The 22948-nt window shown below is 41.5% G+C and overlaps 1 protein-coding gene across 1 annotated transcript; it reads right to left on the bottom strand.

The window, feature by feature from the left end:
- Nucleotides 1-3721: 3721 nt before the first annotated feature.
- Nucleotides 3722-20224, bottom strand: LOC117533371 (importin subunit alpha-7). The gene is made up of 15 exons (XM_034197066.1): nucleotides 20079-20224; nucleotides 17057-17193; nucleotides 16724-16816; nucleotides 16469-16568; nucleotides 15455-15549; nucleotides 14388-14519; nucleotides 14214-14302; nucleotides 14019-14118; nucleotides 12166-12329; nucleotides 12011-12089; nucleotides 10865-10990; nucleotides 10556-10683; nucleotides 8760-8944; nucleotides 6076-8007; nucleotides 3722-5961 (listed from the first exon to the last, which is right to left on the bottom strand). Exons 1-14 carry the CDS (start codon nucleotides 20080-20082, stop codon nucleotides 7820-7822), a joined length of 1620 nt encoding a protein of 539 aa, XP_034052957.1. The 5' UTR covers nucleotides 20083-20224; the 3' UTR covers nucleotides 3722-5961; nucleotides 6076-7819.
- Nucleotides 20225-22948: the final 2724 nt, after the last annotated feature.

The raw sequence follows: 22948 nt of genomic DNA on the forward strand, positions 1-22948 counted from the left end.
TCATCAATAATTCTAACCATACTTATAATACATCTGAGAGTATTTCACAGATCTCTGGTACTTCCACTTTTACTTAAGTAATCACAACTTCTTCCACCACCTATTAACAACGGACCAGTTTTGACATACTAACATGAAGTAACTGCTTTCTAAGTATTGGTTCAAGCTGGACTGAAGCCTAGGAGTTAAGATGTTAATAGCAGTGCCAACACAATCATAATTCTGGGTGATTTATTTGAACAGACGTTAGCTAACTTAGACATGTTCTAACTTCTCTCATTAGATACTTAACCTTCTAGTTAGAAAAGTACTGTACACACGTTTATAATACCAGTGTTAGCTTGGCATGTGTACTTATAAATGTCACGGAAAGTTTAAGCTACATTTCCTACCAAGTGTTGCCACTAGCTTTCGTTTCTCCACCTGCTATCGAGCTTTCTCATTGCGTTAGCTAGAACACGCTAACCTCGCTAGCTCCAGATGCGGCTAACAGATATTAGCTTCCACGACCGCCAGTTAGCTCATATAAACATGACAAAGATATATAAAACAAAGGGTGGACTGTACTTGTGTTTTCCTCTGAATTATATCCCGCTATTGGGTGTATAAGGGAGTTGTTTACCTTCAGATTCAAGGAGAAATAGCTAATGTGAGAACAGCATCACACACAGCGTGAGGCAGAAAAAACACTTCCGGTCACAACTTTGGATTCTTCTTCGTGTACATTCTCTGCCTGATTGCCCTGCTGCCATCTACAGGAATTATAGAGAAATTACTCAAAGCGATTAATTAAGCGAAATACTTTTGTAAGGACCATAGGTAAGGACCCAACGTCACATGAACTTTAAATGTTCTGGAAAGTTCCTTATTCAGCTTGAGCCTTCATTTATCTCATGAAGTCCCTAGGTGACACACCCTGAACAGTCTGCTGGGTCTGGGCCAGGTCATTTGATTTTGTGTTCCCATGACAACATGTCCAAGATGTCCAGTGCCAGACTAACGACAGAACATACGACAGAACGAGCTACATTTCAAAAGCTTTTTGTTGTTGTTGCTAAAGGTACAATTCAAGCCATTTAAGAATTAAAATGCTTACATAAAATGTCCTTTATTACATTTAACCTGTTGTGGAAACATTTCTAGATCAAATTGATATGAAACAAATGAGACAAACATCGCTGTGACACTGATGTGACATCGGGACTTAGGGACAACCCTAAACTTTCACAGTGAACCCAAACACAATTATAAATATGATTATGATCTGCTCAGTTAATTTAGCTGATTCAATTATATTGAGTTAATGTTCTTATTCTTCCATTCAAAGAATGTTCAAACTAATTTAAACCAAAACATCTCCTATTAATGAAAGTTATAAATAAGAGTATTTTACCATAACGCCCAATGTGACATATAGTCACATTTTCAGATACTTTCGACAACTGAGGGGGGGGTGTTCTTGTCAAAAAATGTGTGTTCTAGGGTGGGTCTATTTAGTCTATAAATGATGTTCCCCGTTAGCGCTTAATTTTTCCCCAAAAGTAGAAAAGGGGTCCGGAGAAGGACCCATTTTGAAGGAGATCAAAAAAATATAAAAACATATTAAATGTTACGGAAGAGGATTCTTACTTTTTCCTGAGAATTCAGATTTTTTTCTCATAATTCTGACTTTAATCTCAGAACCAAAAAACATGTTTCTCTTCACATCCCCAAAAAAATGTTTTTATGTGGCCCTAATCCTGTTCGGTAATAAATGTAAAAACAATTAAAACATAAGAAATTGTTCCAATTGCCAAAATCTATATTTAATGTGACTAAGGGAAAAGTCAGACCAATTGTTTCTTATTGTTCTTCAGTCTTGAAATCCTGCCAGACAATTAAAAGTCACAATTTGTAATTTATTAGTCAAAGTGCACATGCATACATTTCTTTGATATCCAACGTGATAGACATTGTTGTTTATTTATCATTTGTTTAATACATGGGGGCGCATTAGACTAAATGTTTTCCTTTAAATATAATACAAATATAGAATATATATATATATATCTTTATATAAAACCTGTGGTACCCCTGAGTGTGGTTGTGTTATCAGAGACAGTTATCATCCCACATGCGATAAGACTGTTAAACACCTGAGCTTGGCTATCTTCATTTGATTGTTGTTATTTTATATAGTATATTTTTGTAAATTGTACTGCTAATTGAACCTGTGATCGAAGTGTTTCATACATTACATAATTACAACGGAGTGTATGTGTTATGACAATAAACCATGAATCTTGAATTTTTAGCATGTTGATTTGTTAGCTATTAAATCAGGACAGGTCCATACCATCCATCCATCCCATCTTCTCTCCCCGCTTATACCGTGGTTCGGGTCGTCGGGGGTAGGCAGTTCCAGCAGAGAGCCCCAAACTTTCCTTTCCCTGGCCACATCAACCAGCTCTGACTGGGGGGATCCCAAGGCGCTCCCAGGCCAGCGAAGAGATATAATCCCTCCACCTGGTCCTAGGTCTACCCCTTGGTCTCTTCCCAGCTGGACGTTCCTGGAACACCGGAGTCACCCAGGTGGCATCCTAAACTAGGTGCCCGAACCACCTCAACTGACCTCCTTTCGACGCGAAGGAGGAGCGGTTCAACTCCGAGTCCCTCCCAGGGTGACTGAACTTCTCACCTTATCCCTAAGGGAGACGCCAGCCACCCTGCGGAGAGAAAACCCATCTCGGCCGCTTGTATCCGTGATCTCGTTTCTTTCGGTCATGACCCATCCTTCATGACCATAGGTGAGGATGAAAATGGCCCGGTAGACAGAGAGCTTTGCCTTCTGGCTCAGCTCCCTTTTTCCGTCATAACGGTGCGGTAAAGCGACTGCAGTACCACTCCCCGCCTGCTCCGGCCCATCTCACGCTTCATTGTTCCCTCACTCGAGAACAAGACCCAGAGATACTAGAAACTCCTTCACTTGGGGTAAGGACTCATTCCCTACTTGGAGTGGACAGTCCATCGGTTTCCTGCTTGAGAACCATGGCCTCAGAGGTGCTGATCCTCATCCCAGCCCTTCACACTCGGTTTGCGCAACCGATATCCAGTGAGTGCTGAAGGTCGCAGACCGATGAAGCCATTAGAACCACATCATCTGCAAAAAGCAGTGGTGCAATCCTTAGTCCACCGAACTGCAGACCCCCTCCCCCACGACTACGCCTCGAAATCCGATCCATGTATATTACAAACAGGATTGGTGACAAAGCGCAGCCCTGGCGGAGGCCAACCCTCACCGGAAATGGGTCCGACTTACTGCCGAGGACCCGGACACAGCTCTCGCTTTGGGAGTAGAGATTGGATGGCTCTGAGTAGAGACCCCCTCACCCCATACTCCCACAGTAACTCCCTGAGAACTCGGTCATACGCCTTCTCCAAGTCTACACAACACATGTAGACCGGATAAGCGTACTCCCAGGCCCCCTCCAGAATCCTTACGAGAGTAAAAAGCTGATCCGTCGTTCCACGGCCAGGACAGGTATCCATTCAAATGTTACATCAAATCATTTCATATCAGGGCTCACACTTAGAATCTTTGTACACAAATGCTTCATTTCCAGCATGGTAGTGCCCACCTTGAAAACTAAGGAAAGCCATGGGCAGTAGCTCGTCGGTCAAAGCTATATATTGTAACACTATGAACAAATCTTCAGGCAGGAATGAAAGAAGAAGCATTTTCTTTAAAGGGTTGCAACATAACCTTTATTTGTTTTGTAGAGTATTTCCACTGAACAACTTTAAATTCAATATATTTTCCTTTACATTTTTTTAATATTGTTGCCGTTTCTTGTATGTTCTGTTTGTGTGTCATGTTCAGTTGAAGTGTACACGTTTCTCGTCACTCATTCATACCGTCGGTAAAGGTCAAGTCAAGTCACAGTTCTTTTTTAAAGATGGGTCATTTTGAGCAAAACGGAAAATCATAAACAAGAATAGAGTAAATAAATACATGTAAAAGAAATGAGGACCAGAGCAGCGGACTGGTCAGTGATGGCATATGAAAAGGGTATTTTTTACAAACATGTAGCATTGTAAACATTTGAAGCAACATTACTTGACCAAGCCGAGCGTGGCTTTAGATTTTGATAAAGACATGAACAGCTTCTAGGACGGAAGACAAGTCAGATTTGAGATATTTAGTGATGTCTGTTCATTCCCTTAAGATAACAAGGGTCCTGATCATGCAGCCTGACTAGGACAAACCTTTCAACACAATTATCCAAAATATAGCCCAGAAAATCCTGAGCAGAAAAGGCTTGGCTCCTCACCTCCTATTTTATATATTTGTTTACTTCCTGTGACATGTTCCAACGAGGCTTTTTCTCCACTTCTCAGAAGTGATTAGAATTGCATCTGAATCCCTGTCAATGTATCAGAACATACATATAGTTTTAACTTATAATACTTTTTAATGTAAATCACTATTTCTGAATCCCAGATGTTATGTTAGAAAAAAAAAAAGTCAAGTAGATGCCTGTTAGCTCTCGCCTCTGAGAGCAAGGGGGGGTCTTTGCCTCTCTGGGGGGGGGGGGGGGGGGGAGATTTAGGACAATATTTATTGCAGTCTTCAGGATCATTTTGCAGATTTCTCTCACTCCCTCTAACAGAACTTGAACTTAAGAGACAACTGAGACGAGAGGGACTGAGCTATCGCAGCTTCTACTGAAACGAAGCCAATTACATCAATTGAATTTTGAAAACAAGAAGTAGATCAATTCAACCAGCCTTCAGGATGACAACACTTTGGGTAAACTATGACAAAAACCACGTCAGTACCTGCATTTGTCTGCTATGATAGTCGCTTACGTTTCCACAACTTGCATCGCGTGCCGCGTCTAAGTACATTTCTATCAGCGCAGTTTCTCTACACACAGAGGGGCCCGCAATATCTTTGATCATTTCATATTTTTACACCTCATGAAATCAATGCTTTGATTCCAAATATCGCAGCTTAGCTTTGCACAGTGATGCCATGGGGGGGGGGGGGGGGTCATCACACCAAAGGACAAGTAGCTGGAAAGCCCCGTTTTTATGCAATTAAATTAGTAACCCCTCCCCTTTTCCAGATAATTACACTGCCTTAATTCAATTCCTTTGTTTTTAGGCGCCCACGGTAACGCATGCCACTTTCCAAAGAAAAGCACGACAAATAATGTAACTTTAAAGATAAGGAAAATAGAGCAGCAATGTTCTGCACAAAACGTGTGCACATTCAAGTAAATAAAAGATAGAAGAACAAATCTCTAAGTCAAAGACAGACACACGAGAACCTCCAGTCTTTGTTGGTCGGATTGGCACTTTTGTGAATAGGAGTGCATTTTGGGTTAGGGTTAGAAATATAAATGTTTTCCTGGTTGATGCACTTTTTGTTTTTTCTGTATATATAGAGATTTTTTTTAACATTGCAATTCTGGCGTTATTTTGTAGGCCAAGACTTCAGTTATAAATACTGCTCTACACATCTGTCATGTAGAGGAAAGTTCTTGATGCTCAATTATTCATGATTTCAACTCTTATGTCTGCTGGGCGCACGCGTGATCTGTGGATTGCATCGACCTCACTAACCCTAGCTTAGAATAGCCAGATGTAGCAGTATGATATTCTGCACTCTATGCAATAACCAAATAGGAAAAGTAGCCGATTATCCCCCACAAATTGCAACCATATAACAGAAAATTGGTAGAAAAGAACGATTTTTGAGGAGCGTGTATCCCAAACTTGTTAGAGACGATATCCAATAGTTAAATCTGTTATATTTGAGTTTGTAATTCTGTTTTTTAGCTGCATGATTTGATGCGAAGGCGGGTCAGTAATCCACAGAGCAGACGCAGTCAGAGTCAATCTGTTCCTCACACAGTGCCGTCAGTCAACATCACACAACATCAGTTCTGCTCCATCCATAAAGCCTTAAACGCTGACCTGGGATCAGCCTCTGTCGCGAGCAGAGCTGATCCCAGGTCAGCGTTTACAGTTGGCTAGTTTAAACCATCGTAAGTCACGTGGCTAGAAACAACCAAAAAGTTTCCATGAGACCTCTGTGCGCACCGAATCGCCTTTCAAATTCGGGACAAATCTCTAAAACAGAAAATTAAAAAGTAAATACGGAAAAAGCCAAAACGGCAATTTTCAGCAAAACGTTCTCATGAAATAACTTTTATTTTTTTTACTCCAAAGACTATGGAAACTTTTTTTGCTGTTCGCCACTCATCTGTAAGAGGTGTGTGTACAGTGTCTGCTGGTGTTGTATGCAAGTGTGCGCAAATATATATTTATATATAATGCAAATACATCTTAATTCAAATATATACTCATACTCGAATTTGTGATTAGGCTCGTCACTCGTCTGACATGTATCCCTAGCCAAACCCGGGTTAGTTTTTAGACCCACGCGGGGACACAGACTTTCCTTCATAGGCAGAGGAAAGGCTGTTTACATCACTATCACAACGGACCCATGCTAAATCATCACCAGCTGGAATTCCCACTCCTCCAAGATATAGTGATAAAGAATGCCATAGGTTATATATAGCACTATACAAAACACCACCACCGTCACTACACTTTAAACACCACCAAACCGGTTAGTCGTGGCCGTTTTTTTTTTTTTTACATTTCTTCACACTGTTCTCGGTCTCTCTGTGCCAACTGTGTGTGTGTGTGTTTGGCCAGGGATACTCAGTGACTGTACGCAGGGTAATATAACACCATGCAACAACCCCACCACGTACAGCTGGGGAGGGGGTGGCACAGCGCCTCGTTCACTAGCAGCATCTTGTTCACTTCGATGAAATCAGAAACTATAAATGTGGTATTTCACCCTTTAAACTTCTTTAATTTGTTGAAGTATATAAAAATATGAATGCTTTTGCTGCTGTGTGAAGGCACCGTGTCCCCCTTTAACCCCAGCTGTGCTTTGTTTAATGGTTAGATCACTTCATAATTCATATTGTTATTAATAACACAGCACACGACGAACATTGGATCTCTAACTATACCTCCCCTCTTTTCCAATATCTCATCCCAAACCCTTCCTACGTTCTGATACATCTTTACACTCATTACCAACCCGTCCTGAAATGTATCCCGCTAAAGAAAATGTTAATAGAAGGGGGAGAAAATGTTAAATGAAGGGAAAAATCAATCACACTTCTAGCTTAGGAGTGCAGAGATCAGCCCTAAGCCTAAATAAAGAAATCACAAGCACTAAAAAAGGTTAAGATAAATAAGTGTCGGGGGGGGAATGACAAAAAAAAAAGGATCATATATCTGTCGTTTCTCTCTTTTCAATAAGGTCGGACTGACATCAAGAGCTAGGCGTATTTCACCTCATGCACCCCCCCCGTCTGTGGACTTTGCCTGGGGCTGCATGGGTAATCCTGAAAATAGGAATGTCCCGTTGGGGAAAGAAATGAGTTTATATGAACCGACAAACCAGCGCTACTACAGATGAGAGCGTTAGCATGACAGCTACATGTCTGTGTGTGCGTTTGAAGCCGGGACAGACTCACACTGCAGGGCGATCACTTCCTCAGTGACGCAGTTTATGTGGCTCTCTCCCATTGGCCAGATATCACTGCAGGAAGTCAGTCCACTGCTTTGTAGAAAGAAGGGGGGGGGGGGGGTTGTCTGGAGAGCGGGACAGTTTTCCTCCAAGAGGTGCGTGTGTTTTTTTGTGTTAACGGTAGGGGGTCGATGTGGGTTGACTCCGGCTTCTCCATGAGATAAGGAGGTACAGAGGGGGGGTGAAAGGTGTATTTTAGAGGAGAGAGGAGGGGACTTATAGCTGGAAGCCCTCCATAGGGGCCTCCTGCGGGGGGAAGAGGAACTGCTGGTTGGCTGCGTCCACCTGCGGGGCGAGGCTGTTGTCCTCGTCCTCCGTGCCGAAGTAATGCTCGATGAGATCGAAGGCCTTCTGGTAGATCTCCTGGTTGTCGTGGCTCTGGAGGAACTCGATTTTGTCAAGACCTGGAAGTGAAATAAGTGTTTAGATCAATATATGTAATTACGTATCTTTAAACTACCCAAAGCAGAAGTGACGTCAGCGGCTTCATTTGCGTAATCTTCCCTCAGGGACTTATTCCGGGGTGCTTTGGGTTTACTGGCAGGCCACAAACCACTTCACGGAGTATACTGCCGCCCGAAGTCCCCGGCCGGAAGTCCCTGGAGTTGGGGACTGGCTTCAGTAGAAGCTGCTGGGAGTCCCAGCAGCTTCTACTGAAGCCTTCCGAGTAAATCGCCAGAACGCCGACACCTCCTCATCACTCCAACGCTCCCATGTTTTTTTTTGTGTTGCCATAAGTTAGTCTCTCTGCGTTTGTGCGCTGGGCTAATGCTAATGCCAGAAAATACAATGGCGGCTTCACAAAACTTTTCAGAGTTTTTACGGGGCAATTGCAATTGGCCCAGCCAATACAAATTGGTACTTGTTCTCCCCAGGATAGTCCCACCTCTCTAGCAGGCAGTAAACATGGGGGTAAAAGTTCTAGGAACTAAGTTCTCTTTTTGGTGTGAACGCAAAATTCCAGGCACTATCGGAACAAAACGGGAATAGTACAGGTAAAAGTACTCCGGTGTGAACGCGCCTATTGGTACCAAAACTCTGGTATGATTACAGTTAAAAACAAAGCCACCCTTCTCTCTAACGACATCATCACTACACGTTTGTCTCTGGTAATGTTTCATGCTCCTAATGTTGTTGTGTGGACACGCTGCAGTACCATATGCTTCTTCGATGAGGCTGCAGTAGGGGTTGACCCCGCTGCCGCTGTTCTCCTGCTTGGCTTCCTGCTCTCCCAGCCTCAGGATGTTCTCCAGCCCGTTCAGAGCCACCTGAACGATCTTAGAGTCCATCACCGTCAGCAGGTCACACAGCGGCTTAATGCAGCCCAGGTTCACCAGGTATCTGCAAACACACACCATTACATTTAATGACAATGCTACAGATGGGGATGTTCAAAGATAAACAGAAAGCCTGAGGTCGAGCACCACCCGACTAAAGAACTGTTTTTTCCACCAGGCTGTCAGGAGGCTGAACTCTCTCCCCTCCCACCCCCACACACTCAAATCCAAACCCTTTTTACTCTGCTATGGACAATATTGCAATAATGCACATTCGATGGACAATCTGCACTAATGTGCATTCTCAAAATATTGAAGTGACTGTTATTTTGTATATATTAGGGATGGGAATTTAAAAGCAAATGTATATACGAATATTCGACCCCCCAAAAAACGGTTAACCGAAATATCCTATAAAAAAATAAATTAAATAAAAATATTCACATTTTTTTTCAGAATTGTTTTTTTACCCAATTTTTTTTCAATAATTTTTCAGAAATACATACATGTTCAAATAAGTGTAGGAACCAAGTCGAATTTGTCAAATGTATTGAACTGGTGATCACAGTTTGACAGCTATAGGCCTACAGCTTTCATGTGCGAGGCGATTCACAATCAGGCCAGCTGTAGAGAAGACCCTCTCAGCTGGAACGGAGGTTGCGGGTAGAGCAAGGTATAGCATGTATAAGTTTAATTTGGCATCGTTTGACCTCTACACCGCACTCACTAACCTGGTCGAAATATCTCCACACATTACTCCTTTTTGACGCCATGTCTGTTGTGTAGGACTCTTCTTAGAGTGTAAATAATTACCGGACTATGACTGGTAAAATATGTTGAATACCGGCAAAACTAAATCTCTCCAGTCCAAATGTCTATGTACTTTGCCGCTACACACGGTTGCCAAGCAGCGCTTATTGTTGTTTAGGCTGGCCACTCATGTGTCGCGAGTGTTGACAGGGGGCGGGGGAGCACGCTCATGAACTGTTAGCGCCGGAACCTCGCAACGGCTGCGGAGCTCATTTGCGCCAAAGATGAGGTTTGAGTCTGCGTGATCTGCGTGTAGGGAGGGGCAGCAGCCATATCATTGGCTAGAACTAGCTAGATCTGATGGATTTGGACATAAAACACGAGTGAAGTATAACCGGACACGAGAGAGAGAGATCAGCACCTGCAGCTCTGCCCGCTGTGAGGGACCGGTGAGCGGAGCAAAACACACCTTTAGACGTCAACTAACACATTTAGCTATGGCACTGTCATATTCAATTTGATAATATGTAATCAACTTAGGCATCACTCCCAAAAAAAATAATGTTTTAATTAAAAATGTTGAATTATTTTAAAAATTAATAAAAATATTCATAACTCATATTCGAATACATGAATAATTTCGAATATTCGATTAATCGTTCCCATCCGTAGTATATATATATATTGATTTTTATGTTTTTATTTAGGTCTTAATGGAAGATTGACAACAAAATTGACTTTGAAAAAAATGGTTTCTCTTAAAGCGTGACTTAATATCTTTAAGCGGTTTTTTCAGTAAGTCTTTTATCTAAAAGATAAAGATTTGTATTTCCTTTTAGTTGAAACTGAACAAACAGTCAGGCAATATCGCCTACATCGTGTCATTAGAGGGGATGATGTAATATATATTGCCTCTAAGTCTGACCTGATCTGTTCTGGTGTTCCTCCGGACGTTGCGTTGGTGATGGCCCAGGCCGCCTCTTTCCTGGTTCTGAATTCAGCTTTCTGTAGGATGTCGATCAGCACTGGGAAGATGTTGGCATCAATGACCGTCTGTAGGGCAGGAGAAGTTTTAAAATCAGGAACACATCTCCAAAAAGCAGCTTCAGCATTGCTCAAACATTGATGTCATCATTACTAAATAGTATAACAACCACAGCAAACATGGTTGAGGGGGAAAGGGTCAGATACTGAGGTTGGTAAGAGTGTGTGTGTGTGTGTGTGTGTGTGTCACCTGTATTTGTGCTCGGTTTCCTGCGGTGATGTTTGAGATGGTCCAGCAGGCCTCTTTGCGGATGGACTCCTTAGCGCTGCTGAGGAGGTGCAGCAGACAGGGCAGGGCGGAGCAGTTCAACACCACCTGTAACAGAGAGGGGTTGAAACTTGTTTATAAAAAGGTTTACAATTAAGTATAAAAACCAAATGAAAATGAATACAGATATCTAAAAAGGGAAAACTAAACACATGATCACATCAAGCCCCCAGGAAGTGCGCCGGACTCTGAGGAAAATATTAGTTGTGGCCAAACGGCGGTACTACACTTCCGTATCAGTCGCTGGGCCCGGAAATACTTTTTCCCCCATTGACTAACATTGGGAAAGAGACGTTTGTAAATCGTTGGATACTTTTTTTTAAACTACCCAATATTAATGTGTATAGCCCTTATTAAAAACATTCGGTCCTCAAGTTGTAAAATGTGCTAATTACGTTATTCTGGGAGTTATTTTCCTCGGCATTATGAACACGGATCTGAGAGTGGGAGCTCCGGGGGCGGGGCTTAGGGGCAACTCGACTGCGCATGCTCTATGAGCGCACATACGGGTGCTTCTGCTCTGACAGCCAGGCATGCTGGGTAATCTGTGACGTTTCGCTCTCAAAAGTTGGGCCATGTTGCCTTCATGCGCCAATGAGCAGCTCTCATAGGAAAGAACGAGACCCCGCCCCCCAGGCTGTATCCAGTTCTTATTATACATCCATGGATCACTTGGCTCGGTTGCTTGCCGATTTACTGACTGACATTCTAGCTGTTTTTGTCAGGGAATTGAACCGCTATTCAGGGAAAAGGGTCTCCCACATAATTTTGGGGGCAAGTTATCTGAGTGGGAAGACTATCTGGCAAGAGAAAATACACTATAATCTACTTTGAATTAAATAGAATATAAAAATGTATGATATAAATAATCTGATTTTGATCAATTTGACCATGAAGTTACCACCAGGTTTTTTTTGTTTTGTTTTAAAATGGTGCTTCAATTCCACAGATTTGTCCCACATGATGACATTTCAAAATCTGAAAGTAATAGTCTCATCACTCTCACGTCTTGTTATATATTCACAAACACCAAGAATGAGAATTATGTACAGAACCATAAACTCTCACCTGTGTTTGGATGTCGTCTCCAGTGACGATGTTTCCTACAGCTCTCAAAGCAGGCGAGGCCACCTTGTAGTCCGTGTGCCTGCAGAAACAAATTGTAAGTATTTACGGGTCAGATTTACGGTGAGAAAGGCAACAGAGAGTGGAGCTGGACTCACATGAGCAGCTCTACAAGACGCCTGCAGACTCCGGAGTCGATGACGGCTTGGATCTTGTCGTTGGGGCCGTCTGAGAGGTAGGACAGGGCCCAACAGGCGTCTGCCAGCAAGTCTGGGTCGCTGCTAAATAAAAGCCTGGACAGCACGGGCAGACAGGGTGACACCTAGACAGCAAAGACATAATGAGTATGCATGATGAAAAACATCACTTTAAATATCACACACGATCGACAAGTCAACCTTCTCAGAGCAGCTTAGCTACGTCATGTTGGTTGACACACATTTAAGAGACGGATCACGTTTTGTTCAGCCGGATAATCTCCACGTGTCTACCCTACTTTTATAATTTTTGAATCATAAATCTAGTCGCAAGAAGCAAAATGCTAACGTATGCTATAAACGAACTACAGCAGCTTCAACGTCACGCCGACTTAAGATCCATATTCAAACACAGATTCTAAATTGTAGCTACTTGCATTCAAGCAGAACAGGGCAACCAAACTTAGAGGAGTGTTACGTGTTCGGCGTAATGGCGTACAACGGCCTCGACAACTTCTGTAGTCCTATTCAGCCACTTGTTAACAACCATCGTTTTTCAGACACGTCAACTCTTCAGAAATCACCAGTGGGGTCACTGCTGATGGTTTAATGTTGCTGAACAAAACGTGATCCATCTCTTCAATGTTTCTCAACCACAGACCTTATTTCAGATATTTTCCAAACTCCTATCTCATTCCTTTTTTGTCGAAGGAACCGGAAGTGGTCAAATGTTAACTTACTTCCGGGTTTTAGGACGCGTCACTGTGGCGCTCTATAGGAGTCAATATTAGCCATGACTTCTATCCTAGAAATGCCGCTTATGTAGACCATTTAAACAAGAGTGTACTTTATTGAATTACACTTTCATAAGACGACCATGTCTGTAAATAAATAGTATAAATTTACAAAACTTTTCTAGCACTGCGTCATTCGATCTCCAGGGTAAATATTACAGCGACTACTTGGTAGAGCTGAGAGTCGTTCATGATGTTATCCATCTTATTTCAGTAGTAGATGTTTTGCATGGATTGAACTGAACAGCATAGAGAGGCGAAGTCCCTCCCTTTCCGGGGAGCTCCATGGGACCTTGTTTCTGAAAAAGTATGTATTGAAGTCGATGGGGAGAGAAAGATTATCTTTCGATCCCGTTTGAATTGTGCCACGAATTCCACAAATGATGTTTGTCAATTTAAAAGATAATTTTGCAAGTCAAACAAATTAAAATGTGTCGTAAAACTGTGAAGTAACACTTTTTTTACTGCTCAATGAACCGCTCAATGAACTACATCTCCCGTCTCGCACCACACACCCAGACGGCCGTCACGTTGAAACATCTCACTTCTTTCTTTCAGAATGAGGCGGAAAGTATTAAAAGAGGTGAAAATCACTCCAAGTCTGGGCACGTTGAGAGCTGTGCATACACACAAGGGGAGTTAGTCGGTTCCTAAGAGCCAGCATGCGGGACCGGGACTCTGGGATTTGTAGTCTTTCTAGTTGCGTATTTTTCATAGTCTTATATTTTAACTGTTTTACGACAAACTGTGACTTTTTTGACATGGAAATTATTTTTAAGATGGACAAACATCATATGTGTAATTCGTGGCACAATTCAAACGGGATCGAAAGATACGTTTTCTCTCTCCATTGACTTCAATACATCATTTTTCAGAAATAAGGTCCCATGGGTCGGAAGTAGATGGGCGTGACTTCGTCTCTCTATTTACCGATATGCTTGCTGTGGCTTCCACGTGTTTATAAAGCAACATGTTGAAAATCCATGATCTAAAATGATCAGAGTTTTTGTTGTTTGGCACCTTTTCAAACGCAGGTGGAGGGTTTTTTCCTCTACACAGATTAGACAGAGCCCACACTGCGTTCCTAGTCATGGTCAATCTAGTGGATTTGGTCAGAAGCCTGAAATGACAAAGGAGAGCAAAACTCATGAGGATCAGAAATATGCAAAACACAGGTAGGAAACTCAGGCGCTGAAACAAAGAGGATGGACTTACATTAATAATGGTGGAAGAATGTCGCAGTTCAGCACGTAGTCTCTGCACACCGCACTGTCCCCTGCAATATTACCCAAGGCCCAAACAGCCTGCAGGAAGAAATAACATTAGGTATAAGAGAATAGAACAAACAAGCCAAGATGGACATGACACATCATACACACTGTGGGTTACCTGTTCTTGGACATCTTCAAAGTCTGAGTTCAGTAGTTCGATGAAGATTGGCACCGCTCCGGCCGCAATCACAGTCTTCGTCTGCATGGATGTGCCGGATGCTATGTTGGTCAGTGCCCACGCTGCCTCAAACTGCAGGGCAAACAATGATGCAGGAAAATCAGATGACATTTCAAATATATTTTACCACGAAGCCTGAACAGAGAAAAACATGTTAGGTCAACAAACGATAAATTCTATTCCGACCCATGGGACCTTATTTCGGAAAAATTATGTATTGAAGTCGATGGAGAGAGAAAACCTATCTTTCGATCCCGTTTGAATTGTGCCACGAATTACACACATGATGTTTGTCCATCTTAAAAAATAATTTCCAAGTCAAAAAAGTCACAGTTTGTCGTAAAACTGTTGAAATATAAGACTATGAAAAATACGCAACTAGAAAGACTACAAATCCCAGAGTCCCGGTCCCGCATGCTGGCTCTCACGGAACCGACTAACTCCCCTTGTGTGTATGCACAGCTCTCAACGTGCCCAGACTTGGAGTGATTTTCACCTCGTTTAATACTTTCCACCTCATTCTGAGAGAAAGAAGTGAGATGTTTCAACGTGACGGCCGTCTTAGTGTTGGTGCGAGACGGGAGATGTAGTTCATTGAGCGCTTTCACACAAAAAAAAGTGTTACTTCACAGTTTTACGACACATTTGAATTTGTTTGACTTGCAAATGTATCTTTTAAATTGACAAACATCGTATGTGTAATTCGTGGCACAATTCAAACGGGATCAAAAGATAATCTTTCTCTCGCCATTGACTTCAACACATACTTTTTCAGAAATAAGGCCATGGAGGCCTCCGGAAAGGGAGGGACTTCGCCTCTCTATAGTAACTCAATGAGAGTAATGTCAAATGACAGTACAATTGGTCAATCATATCTTCCCTCTAAATGGGTGGGTTTTATTATCGCGGACTTTATGACAAGTTCTGACCGCTGTGAAACTTTTCTTGTTTCCATAGCAACAACAACTTCGCCCCTCTATAGCCTAACGGTGCGAGTACAAACTGACCTGGAGTGTGCAGTTGGTGCTCATCTTCAAGAACTCCACAAATCTATCCACTACTCGAGCTGTGTTTATAACTTCATCAATTGGAGGGTTGGGCTCTGAAACAAGGGAGGTAAAGAAAATGTAAGTCATCTTGTTTGGTTCATTGTGACCTCCTGACTGCCAGCACAGTTGTGTAGATTCACTGTTAACCCTTCGATGCCCGAGTGACTGGACCCTACACTCTTCCATAAGTGGGTCAAAAAGGACCCGTATTAGAATAATATGTGTTTTTATGCCATTTTTGTCATTTTGTTTAAGAAAAATCACTTGTATAATATTTAGTATTATATTTTGGTTCACACTAGAAATATTTTATAATAAATTTTTCACTATTTATAATTTTAGACATTTTTTTTACATTTTGAAAAAAAACGTTTTGAACATATTGATGCAAAGATCTCCGCTATTCTGAGACCCTCACAGTATCCCCGTCCCTTTTCAAAACTCATCTCTTCTTGTCTACTCATAGCCCACCCTCCATCAATCCATGCCGGTTGATCAAGTTTGATAGTCCTATACCCCCCACCCTAACCTTCCCTTAGATTGTAAAGCGATTTTGAGTCCTTGAAAAGCCCTAAACAAATATAATGTATTATTATTATACTGCCAGGTTACAGATCTTGCTGTGTAAAATAATCTTCCTGAGAGGTGTCACTGGTGATGTCGTCTGTGTGTCCTACAGTGAATGTATTCCTGACAGCAACAGGTGATAATAATCAAAGGTTCCCAGAAGATCCCATGGAAAATGCATGCCGGTAATTGTTGACCCACTTATGGAAGCTTTGGGTAGAAATACAAAAACTACATTTTCTTAAAATGCAAATTTAAAATGTGAATGGCATGATATCCAAAACATGTTTTTTGAGGAATAGCTGGAATATGAAATGATAACCATTTTTAATTACAAAGATACTTCAAGAAAACCACCTCACCGGGTCCAAAAAGACCCACTTCATCTAAGCACACAATAAATACCTTTGGAAAGTAGTTTTCTGAACTTTTGTGTTGTGGCGAGCTGAAGCTCTGGGTCCTCCGAGAAAAGCATCTCAACCATTTCCTTTGTAATGACACCTTCCTGCAACAACACATAGACAAGCATTTTCAAAACTTGATCCACTGACTCTTCTCAACCGGCAAGAAAAACTAGACCACACAATCAAAACAATGTTCCTGTGTGAGCTTCTCTTTATCGATTTTGTGTGAAAGGTATTAGGAGAAATAGACACTCACTGTAACTGGAGAGCTGAGGTATGAGTCCACTAGAGGATTCTCAAACATGGCTTCCTCTTCATTGAGAACGTCCACATTCCTCCTCTTGAAAAGCTGTGAATATAAGATAGTTGGAGACCACAAGACACAGTTAAGCCAGACCATGTTGAGTGTGCATAAATGAAATCCTGCAATAATGTCAAACGGAGAGATAAAGGGTCTCATGAGTGGGATTGATAGGTTTGGTGTAGGTATAAGACGATGTGAAAATATCACAACTATCCACTCAATTAGGGTATTTATCACACCCCAAAATGACATCCTGTTTCATCCCATCCCAGTTTGGTTTAATACCTGTTGTTCTCGTTTCTGTTTCCTGAGTTGGATGCCCTCCTCCTCTCTTCTGCGCCTCATCTCCTCCGGGTTCAGTGCTTTGTTCTTGTAGCGGTTCATCCTGTAGTTGTTGTCTTTGGCCGGACTGGCTGACGGCTCTGAATGGACACAGAAAAAGGTAGAAATCAAGATTAATAAACACAATGTTTTCTTCAAGTTGATCTTAACATGTTTATCATGTGTAGAGAACAGTAAGTGAACCGAGCGCTAGACTTTTTCACTGCCCGGACAGGATCGTAACTTTTCCGTAAAAATCCATTATGGCCTGTACACAACTCTGCCTTGGGGGGGGGGGGTGCAAACTCGCTAGCGCCGTGCTATGCATGCCCACTGCACCTCGCGGGAGCGCATGCAGCGTAAAGTACTCACAGACACTTCAATGACCTGTTCGGCAAAGTTAGGTTTGGAAACGATATCCTTTCCTTTCGGGAGGGCATGCATAATAACACGGCATAACACCGGAGCCCCGCTGCGGGGAAACTTTGACGCTGTTCTGAGTTTGTTCTAATCTGTCAAAATGACGGACGGCTTTCAGATTTTTCCGTCATTGTTAAAGACGGAAAATATTCGGTTAACGCGACCTCTGGAACAGAGTATGTTTCATCACTAAGAATAGGTCCAGATAATGACACAGCATGTACACCGGTCTATTTATAAAAGCTTGCATAAATTCACTCGTTGAAAATGGACTACACATCCCAAAAACGCACACACACACAGCAATGCTATTCAGTCAGCTGGCAGGCAGAACAAACGTCTTTATGCAATAGAGTTAAATCGCAGAGTTAGCGTAACGTGGTGCCCACACACAGGACAAACTGCCCATTCTCAGCATTTGTGCAGTCATGCCACCAGAAAAGGGCACTGTGCAGATCCCTGAGTCACCTGGGGCTACAGGGGAGAGAGAAGCAGGGACAACTTTGAAACCTGCCACCAACACACGGTGGTGCCAACTTTCTGAGCCAAAAGCCCCCCCATTGTAACAACAGGAGTTTACAAGGGTAAATATTAGAACAAGTGGCTCAAATTGAGGTCATGTTTTGGTTTGAGGCTATTAGCAGCCTGATTTAAAGCTTATGCATGTGTGTAATGGGCCCAGATGGTAAAGCCACAGGCGTGGACCACACGCGAGTACAGGTTGTGGCTGGATGCTCTAAGTTCTGTACCGTGTTGGTTGTACTAGCTGCTGTATGTGAACTGCACCCACTGTTTACTGGTGGGGCTTGATGGCACAGAAATAGCACTGCAGAGGAGACCCTAACTACAGCAAGGAGTCTCTGAAGGAAAAAGAGAAAAACGGTGAGAGGTGTTTTAGTGTCTAGATTCAAATAAGATCATGTAGCTAAACCTAGTGGTATTTAGCCATACTGATGGATTTTGTCTTAGTTTCGGGGATTTTAAGTGAGCTGCTACGGAGATTTCAGCCACTACCATAAAGCCATAGAGTAAAACCCTTTGTTGTAGGGCGGTGGAAGACATTTCAACCACAAATATATCAAAACAAATCAAAACATCCGTGTTGCTTCATAGCATCAATTATGTTTTAGCCAACAGCTGACCTTGGTGACAAATTGAGGGCGATTCAAGTTAAGGACACTTTTCCAACATAAAAACAAAGGGAACCTAAGAGACATCCTGTCACAAGAACAATGACCTGATATATGTTTGTATGTCATATTTCCAGGTGACATGTAGAATTAAGCAAGAAGGTTTGGGACAGTTTGAACATACACGTTAAAAGTAAGTTCACACTAAATTGAAGAATACTGAGGGCTTGAAAACAGAAGCACAATCCTAGTCCTAGGGAATAGTCCGGAAAACATGGGGACCCCCGGTGTCACACGTGAGTACAGTATGCTGTCAGAAATATGGATTTAACAAGGTTAATTATTTTATTAGAAAGTTTGACAACACGAACTGAATATAATCATATAAACACTAACTTGTGGTTCAACTATATACACACAATATAATGCAGTTTGCCATATGTTCATATAAAGTTGTTTATATATTTGGTGTAAATATGTTGTCTTTATTCTAATCAATGTTAAATCGTTTTTGAAAAAAGGTTCTTTCTATATTTTCTTTTAATAACTGATATATTTTTTATCTTCTCTTACAACTTATTTCCTTATGTTTGTAACACCAAAGCAAAGTCTTTGTATCTGTAAACGTACCTGGAAATAAACTGAAATTCTGATTCTGAACTGTGTTGAAAAACATGGCTGTAAAAGAGCTAATATAGCTTAGCTAGCGTTAGCTGCTACGCACACCCATCTGTGTCTAATAAATAGGACTATTACAAATGTGTCATCTTATTGATGATGTCTAATTACCTTTTCTAAGTGATTCAAAGTATAATGGCAAGTAACAATCTCTCTACCCACCACAAAACACCTTACACACAGCTAACGCTACACAACGTTTGACATGCACACTACGTAGCATTAGCTCAACAGCTAATATTAGCAACAGTTGTATGCAAAGAAACACGACACCCGGAGACATTAGAAAATGAAACTTTAAAAAGCTGGCAAGCAAGCAGATCTGTGGATATAACTCATATTTAGATTTGGGGCAAAGTTTAGCTATATGCTTCGTGTGTCTTCCTAAATCCTAAAAAGGTGGTGCTAATTAGCTTAGCTATTAGCCACGTTTCGTTAAGTAGGGTAACAAATACCCATTTATTTGGTTATAATTAGTTATATGACATATTATACATTAAGAAACACTGACCTAAGACTAGATAGTGAGCTGACAGAATATTTACGAAGAGAAATAGCGTAAAACAGCAACTCAATGTGCGCTAATGTTACTACGTAGCATCTTAAACTAGAGTTAGCTCCCTAGGTAGTGAGTTAGCTACGTCTTTAGCTAAACAACAGTGACAGGATAATTTAATTTTCTTTAATCCCGATTTAGAAACCCAGATTTGTAGCTTCTAAACAAGTAATCTGTACCCTCGATTTGTCCAACAGCTTACCCATTATGTCGTGTTGAGTGTATCAAGTCGTGAAGATGGGAAGTAATTTTAAATCCTTTCTCTCTCCTAGCTTTCCAGAATTTGCTCCTGTAAGCAATATGTCTGCCGGAGACGGAAACGTCAAAATATAACAGCACCAACAGCTTCCTGCCAGCAGGGGGCGCACCAGTTTCACAAAACACTCCTCCTCACATTTAGCCACCATAAGTAATGGATAACAAGAAAGCTACCAAACTCACATATCAATCAACAGTGGTGTAAAGTAGCTAAGTAGATCTACCCAAGTACTGTACTTTAGTACCATTTTGAAGAACTTGTACTTTACTTGAGTAAAGTGTATGTATTGTGTCCGGATATTTGTCTGTTGATGTTGGACATGGAGCTGCTGTGACGCAAGTCAAAGTTCAGACTTGATCTGACAAATAAAGTAATATCGTATCGTATCGTATTTCAATTTGTTGTTACTTTGTACTTCTACTCCACTACAATTCAGAGGTAAATGGTGTACTTTTACTCAATTTCCTTTATTTAATACCTTTAACTACTTTGCAGATTTGGTTTAATGATGTGAAATATAATCAACACTTGAATAATACCTCATTACTATTATTCTGAAATGGATCTGCATAATGACTACTTTTACTTTTGGTACTTTAAGTATATTTTGATGCTTACACTTTTTTGCTTTACCTTGAGTAACATTTTGAATGCAGGACTTTTACTTGTATCAGAGTATTCATTTCTTACACTCTGGTAGTTTACTCGAGTAAAAATATCCTAGTACTTCTTACATCACTGGTATATCTATAATGAATTAAAAACTGGATTTATTTAAGTCCGCAACAGATACATTGGTCATCATCGCTACAGGTTTACCCACACTTCCACCATGAATATATGACATCATACCAGTTAATTAGGGTGGGAAAGGGAACACAGCATTTTTAAATTATAGTAGGCCTACTTTAAAATCATTGCTTTTCACTCATCTTTTCATTTTGCATACCATCTGGCATTTAATCAATAACTGCCTCCCTGTTTGTTTGTTTGTGTGTGTGTGTGTGTGTGTGTGTGTGTGTGTGTGTGTGTGTGTGTGTGTGTGTGTGTGTGTGTGTGTGTGTGTGTGTGTGTGTGTGTGTGTGTGTGTGTGTTGGTTCCCCAGCGTTTTCTCAAAGTGACTGTGACAGAGTAATACAGGTGAGGCATCCGTTGTCAATTTGCTGGGAGCAGGAAGTGTTAAATTACTGCACTATATCGTGGTTCAGCATCGTCCTCTGACATGGGCCTGGGGAGATACACCAGAAAAAACATTAGGGGGCAATGTTGTACAAATAAAATGGAAACAATGGGGCATTCACTGCTTTCAGGCTGGCTTTTTCACTCATAAAAAGGGTGTGGGAGGTCAAGTCAATTGTAGCGCAACCAGATACTCCATGATTGCAATTTCTTAGCAGACAAGAACCAATATTGTTCATAGATCCATGCCCCTACAGAGCAGCCAGTGGCTCGTGGCTTCACTCAGCCATCAGCAGGTCTGCTGGCTCTGAGATTAATCAAAAGACACTGCTTGCTGAATAGCAGCTCTCCACTGGTATCGAACAACACAAACACATAGGAGCACACATCCAGTCTGCAGGGATGTAGCTTGGGCTCATCCAATCTGATTTACGATACGATAATACTTTAAAGTCAGATCAAGTCAGAAATGTGACTTGCATCACAGCAGCTCCATGTTTAACATCAACATAGACACATATAAAGACACAATACATGAAAAACAAACAACCAACATTTAGCATACCAGCACAATCACTGGATTGACGATTTCACAGGATCCTCCTTTTTAGAGTTATTTACCTTTTTTCATTTATAGGCCTGCTGAAGCTAATCATACAGCAGCCGCCACTTTGCAGGGAAGTAAAGGCTATCCATTAGTCAATGCCACAGAGTAAAGACTGGCTCTGTAATGGAATCATAAGAGCCGAGCAAGGCGTGTAACCGAAGGGTTTTAAACAAGAGTAAAGTAGACAGGTCACTTGGTCACTTCTGCTGAGCACCCACTCACCATCAGCTCCTAATGCAGATATAATAAACCCTGCAATCAATACCCTCATTCAAACTGCTGTGAATTAAAAAAAGAAAAATAACTAAATCCACAAACAGGAAGACCTCTCCTGCTGACCTCATTAGTGGTCATTGCCTGTCTAGGCTGAGTAAGCATTCTTAAAAACCGCAATGCATTTTCAACAACGCTGCTACAGCAGGATGAGAGCTACTAGGTGTTGATCAAGTGCAATTTCATCAGAATGAGTTATAAGTGTTTTCTGGCAAGACAGCACATTGTTGGTTAATTGTATTTCTACAGCAGAAGCTTTTTTTCTCCACCTTTTGTCCAGAGAAACATTCAAAAGAGCATTATCTCCATATTCTCACTGCTTTTCTGACAGTCAAAATAAATATGTTTCATTTGTAGAAAGAGAGTTTTGTTTATCCAGTGGAGACATTTCACAGGCAAACATCTGCCCTGTTTTGCATCATGTTCCTGGCAACACATCCATGATAAAACATCAAGCAGGACTCAGATCTCTGCAGGTGGAACTGCAACAATTGTTTACATGTACCATATAAAGAGACTATCAAGAGCATGTTTGCAGAGTGAAAAACTCAATTACGAAGCGTCAAAGGCAGTTTAGTTTTGATTCTGCTTATTTAATTGCGCAACTATACCCCGTTTAAACTGCCTCCTTAATTCAATTACACCCAATATGATAATAAGGCCGGTTTGCTGAAATGTGAGAATGTGGTTGGCCTGCCTGGGGGAGAGAGAACATCTGCAAGGCTCGCTGCTGAACGCTTTGTGCGAGAGTAAT

This window comes from Gymnodraco acuticeps, unplaced genomic scaffold, assembly GCF_902827175.1.
Source record: "Gymnodraco acuticeps unplaced genomic scaffold, fGymAcu1.1, whole genome shotgun sequence".
Lineage (NCBI taxonomy): Eukaryota > Metazoa > Chordata > Actinopteri > Perciformes > Bathydraconidae > Gymnodraco > Gymnodraco acuticeps.

Coding starts and splice junctions, on each gene's coding strand:
- LOC117533371 (XM_034197066.1), bottom strand. Junction 15,550..16,468: donor CAGAAAACTACTTTCCAAAG/GTATTTATTGTG, acceptor CCCTTGTTTCAG/AGCCCAACCCTCCAATTGAT. Junction 8,945..10,555: donor GGAACACCAGAACAGATCAG/GTCAGACTTAGA, acceptor GTGTGTTTGCAG/ATACCTGGTGAACCTGGGCT.